This window comes from Tasmannia lanceolata, unplaced genomic scaffold (assembly GCF_043159265.1).
Source record: "Tasmannia lanceolata isolate RefF3 unplaced genomic scaffold, GAP_Taslan_0.1 ptg000008l, whole genome shotgun sequence".
In the NCBI taxonomy this organism is placed as follows: Eukaryota; Viridiplantae; Streptophyta; class Magnoliopsida; order Canellales; family Winteraceae; genus Tasmannia; species Tasmannia lanceolata.
The window spans coordinates 64,782,360-64,786,678 of record NW_027518685.1 but is presented as its reverse complement, the minus strand read 5'-3'; the positions used below and the strand labels follow the sequence as shown (position 1 = coordinate 64,786,678).

The 4,319-nt window shown below is 52.4% G+C and overlaps 1 protein-coding gene across 1 annotated transcript; it reads right to left on the bottom strand.

Annotated features, from left to right (window-relative positions):
• Positions 1-207: 207 nt before the first annotated feature.
• Positions 208-3,918, bottom strand: LOC143883162 (uncharacterized). The gene is made up of 4 exons (XM_077386516.1): positions 3,361-3,918; positions 2,753-3,024; positions 1,245-2,116; positions 208-596 (listed from the first exon to the last, which is right to left on the bottom strand). The coding sequence occupies exons 1-4, from the start codon at positions 3,916-3,918 to the stop codon at positions 208-210; spliced, it is 2,091 nt and encodes a 696-aa protein (XP_077242631.1).
• Positions 3,919-4,319: the final 401 nt, after the last annotated feature.

Here is a 4,319-nt window from a genome sequence, read left to right as displayed (position 1 = left end):
CTTTGGTTTTTGCATCCGGGCTGGTTCCGAACCAGGAGTGGGCTCCCAGTCTTTGCGGAGACGAGCCGTGGCGAACCAAGCGTCGAGTACCCTAGTTTTAGTGAACTGGGTTTCCGATTGGAAGAATACGAAGAGATTTGTAAAAGAGCTTCTTTCATTCATATTCATAATATATTTACAAAGTCATTTTTTGTGCCGGTTAGCTCGCTACTGATGGTATTTGCGAAGGTTCTTTGAGTTCCAGGCATGGGGTAGTGGCTGTTCCTCGAGTGTTTCCAGTCTATAACTTCCCGGACGAATCACCTCCTTTACTCGGTAAGGCCCCTCCCAGGTTGGGGAAAGTTTTCTGACCTTCTTGGGTTGGGAGATGGCAGCTTTCCTTAAGACCAGATCTCCAACTCGAAACTCTCTGGGACGCATCTTGGAGTCATGATAGCGAGATACTTTCTGCTTGTAGGCGGCGACTCTTATTCGGGATTCTTCTCTGGCCTCCTCTAATAAGTCGAGATTCGCGCGGAGCCCGTCATCGTTGAGCTGTTCGTTGAAGTTGGTGATTCTAGCGGACGGGGTGGCTACCTCGACAGGTATTACTGCCTCTGTTCCAAAGGACAGGTTGAATGGTGATTCACCCGTTGGTGTGCGCGGGGTGGTGCGGTACGCCCATAGGACATGATAGAGCTCATCTGCCCATCGGCAGGCTTTTTCGTCCAGTCTTTTCTTTATCCCTTGAAGCAGGATTCGGTTTGTGACTTCTGTCTGCCCGTTGGTCTGTGGGTGTGCTACTGAGGTGAACCTCTGCTCAATTTTCAGGTCGGAGCAAAACTTTCGAAAGTTTCGGCAGTCGAACTGTTTGCCGTTATCTGTTATCAAGGCGCGAGGAATCCCGAATCTGCAGACCACTAATTTCCAAAAGAAGTTCTGCACATTCTGCTCGGTGATCTGGGCTAGAGGTTCAGCCTCCACCCATTTGGTAAAATAATCAATGTCCACCACTACGAAGGTGCGCCTTCCGGAGGCCGGTGGAAAGGGGCCCAAGATATCCATCCCCCAAATCGCGAAGGGTAGCGGGCTGATGATTGGAGCCATAGATACAGCGGGCTGATGAATGGTGGGGGAGAACTTTTGGCATTTCTCAGACCTCTTGACCAGGGTCACTGCGTCTTGTCTCAATGTCGGCCAGTACAGACTTCTCAGCAGAACTTTAATCATCAAGGCCTTGCCCCCTAGATGCTCTCTGCAAATACCTTCGTGTGTCTCTTGCAGGGCGTACGCGGCGTCGCTGGGCCGGAGACACTTTAAGTAGGGGAGGGTGTAGGATCTTTTGAACAAGTTCTCGCCAACGAGTGAAAAACGGGCTGCTCTTTGGATCACCTTGCGCGCTTCTCTCTTGGCCTCGGGTAGTCTCCCACTACGCAGGTAGTCGACGATCTCGTCCATCCAGCAGGACTCGTGTTCCACCTGCATTATCTCAACAGCCTTTCTTTCGATACTGGATGCCTGTAAGAACTCCATGCATATATTCCCGAGAGTCGTGTATCCGGATGCGGCCAGCTTAGACAGTACATCTGCCTTTGTGTTTTCCGTTCTGGGGATTCTGACGACCTCAAAACTTTTGAACTTAGAGGATAGCTGTCGGACCTGGGAGAGGTATTTAATCATACGCTCGTCGCGGGCTTCGTATATCCCTTGGATCTGGTTGGCGACCAACTGGGAGTCACAGTAGGCTTTCAATCTCTGGGCGCCAGTCTGGACTGCAAGATTCATTCCGGCGAGGAGTGCTTCATACTCAGCCTCATTGTTAGATGCGCGAAATCCGAATCTTAAGGCGTAGTCTAGGGCGAAACTGTCCGGCCCGGTTAAAACCAAACCGGCTCCGCAACCAGCCTTGTTTGAAGATCCGTCCACGTGCACTTCCCAGAGTGATTCGGCGGTTGAAGGATCCTGTTCAGCTGGTGGTGCGAGGATGATTCCTGTTCCGGCTCCATCTTCTGCTGGCTCCCCAGCTGCGATTGCACTTCTCGCTGCTGGTGCTTGGGCGACTTCAAGTTCGGTGATCTGCTGGGGGATGGAGCATTCAGCTACGAAATCTGCCAATACTTGAGCCTTGATTGCGGGCCTGGGCATGTACCGGATGTCAAATTCACTCAGTTCTACGGCCCATTTAACGAGTCGTCCCGAGGTGTCCGGCTTATGGAGAACTTGCCTGAGCGGCTGGTCAGTTAGGACCTTTATCGTCTGAGCTTGAAAGTACGGTCTCAACTTCCTGGCTGCCATCACCAGCGCGTAAGCCAATTTCTCGACCCGCTGGTACCTTATTTCAGCATCGTGCAGGACTTTACTAACGTAGTAGACCGGCTTTTGTTGGCTGTGCTCTTCACGAACTAGAACTGCTGCCAGAGCCAGGGGGCTTATAGATAGATACAAGAGTAGCTCCTCACCAGGCTCCGGTTTTGTCAATAGTGGTGGAGAGGACAAATATTGTTTTAACTCCTCGAAGGCGGTCTGGCATTCCTCTGTCCAGGGCGCGGTCTTGAGTCCTTTGACTGCGTTGAAGAAAGGGAGACACCTCTCTGCAGATTTTGAGACGAAGCGCCCCAGCGAGGCTATCATCCCTGTCAGTCGCTGCACTTCTCTGATGGTTTTCGACGGAGTGAGCTCCACCACGGCCTTGATTTTTTCCGGATTGGCCTCTATGCCTCTCTGGCTAACCATAAACCCTAAGAATTTTCCCGAGCTGACGCCGAAGGTGCACTTGGTGGGATTGAGCTTCATCTTATTGTCTCTCAGGACTTGAAATGTCTCTTCCAGATCGGAGACATGGTCTTGCGCGCTTCGGCTTTTGACCAGCATGTCGTCAACATAGACTTCCATGTCGCGGCCGATCTGATTCCGGAAGAGCTTGTTTACGAGCCTCTGATACGTGGTCCCGGCATTTTTCAGGCCGAAGGGCATGACGCGGTAGCAGTAGGTCCCCTGATCCGTTACAAAGGAGGTCTTCAGGATATCTGACTCATACATTATGATCTGATTATATCCGGAGAAGGCATCCATGAAACTCAGTAATTCGTGACCTGCAGTGGCGTCGATGAGTTGATCGATCTTTGGGAGCGGGTAGCTGTCCTTGGGACAGGCTTTATTCAGGTCCGTGAAGTCGATGCAGGTTCTCCATTTCCCATTTGCCTTTTTCACCAGGACTACGTTTGCCAACCAGTTCGGGTATTGGATTTCTCGAATGAAGTCAGCTCTTAGGAGCCTCTCCACTTCTTCTCTGATCGCCTGCCGCCTTTCGAGGGCGAAGTGTCTTCTCTTCTGCTTCACCGGCCTGCAGGTCGGGTCGACACCTAGTCTGTGCGAACTAACCTCCGGGTTGATGCCGGGCATGTCCGTGGGGGCCCATGCAAAGACATCCGTGTTATCCTGAAGGAATTGGATGAGGCTGTGACGGGTGTCGTTGTCTAGAGAGGAGCCGATCCGAACGACCTTCTCACCATCACTCTTGCACAAGGGGATAGAGATGAGGTTTTCGGCGCGCTGAGCTCCCTGAGCTTCGTCCCTCAGGTTGAGTAGCTCAATTGGCAATGACTCCGTCGTGTTTTTGCCCTTGAGTGCCATTGCATAACACTCCCTAGATTGCAGCTGGTCCCCCCTCACTTCCCCAACGCCGTTTGGCGTAATAAACTTCATCTTCTGGTGATAAGCGGACGCGACGGCGCAGATTAGGTTCTGGCCAGGTCGTCCTAAAATAGCGTTATAGACCGAAGTGGTCCACACTACTAGGAAGTTTACCATGGTGAAGGCTTGGCAGGGTGACTCTCCGACGAGGATAGGAAGCTCGATTTGTCCCTCAACCTTGACTACCTCTCCTGAGAAGCCGAAGAGATCTAAGTTTGCCGGCCTTAAGCGGTCGTCACCTATCATCATTCTTTTGAAGGCGTGATAGTACAGAACGTCGCCTGAACTCCCATTGTCTACCAGGATTTTCTTTAACTCCCAGTTTGCGACGAGCATGGTTAGGACTAGGGCGTCGTCATGTGGTAATATCAGGCCGTCGAGGTCCGCATCTGAGAAGGAGATCTCATTCTCGGTCTTCATCTTCTTGCTGCATGCGTGCACGACATTGACTCGGCGTGCGTATGCTTTCCGAGCAGCGGATGAGGTGCCTCCAGCTGCCGGACCACCCATGATTGTGTCAATGACTCCCCTTGGTTGGGAGCGGTGTGCCTCTGGTTGTGGGCTAGGCGGCGGAGGAGATTGTCTTCGGGCTGGGGGCGGTTGAGACCGCCGAGGGCTTCGGCCCTGGGGACCTTTCTCCTTGGGGT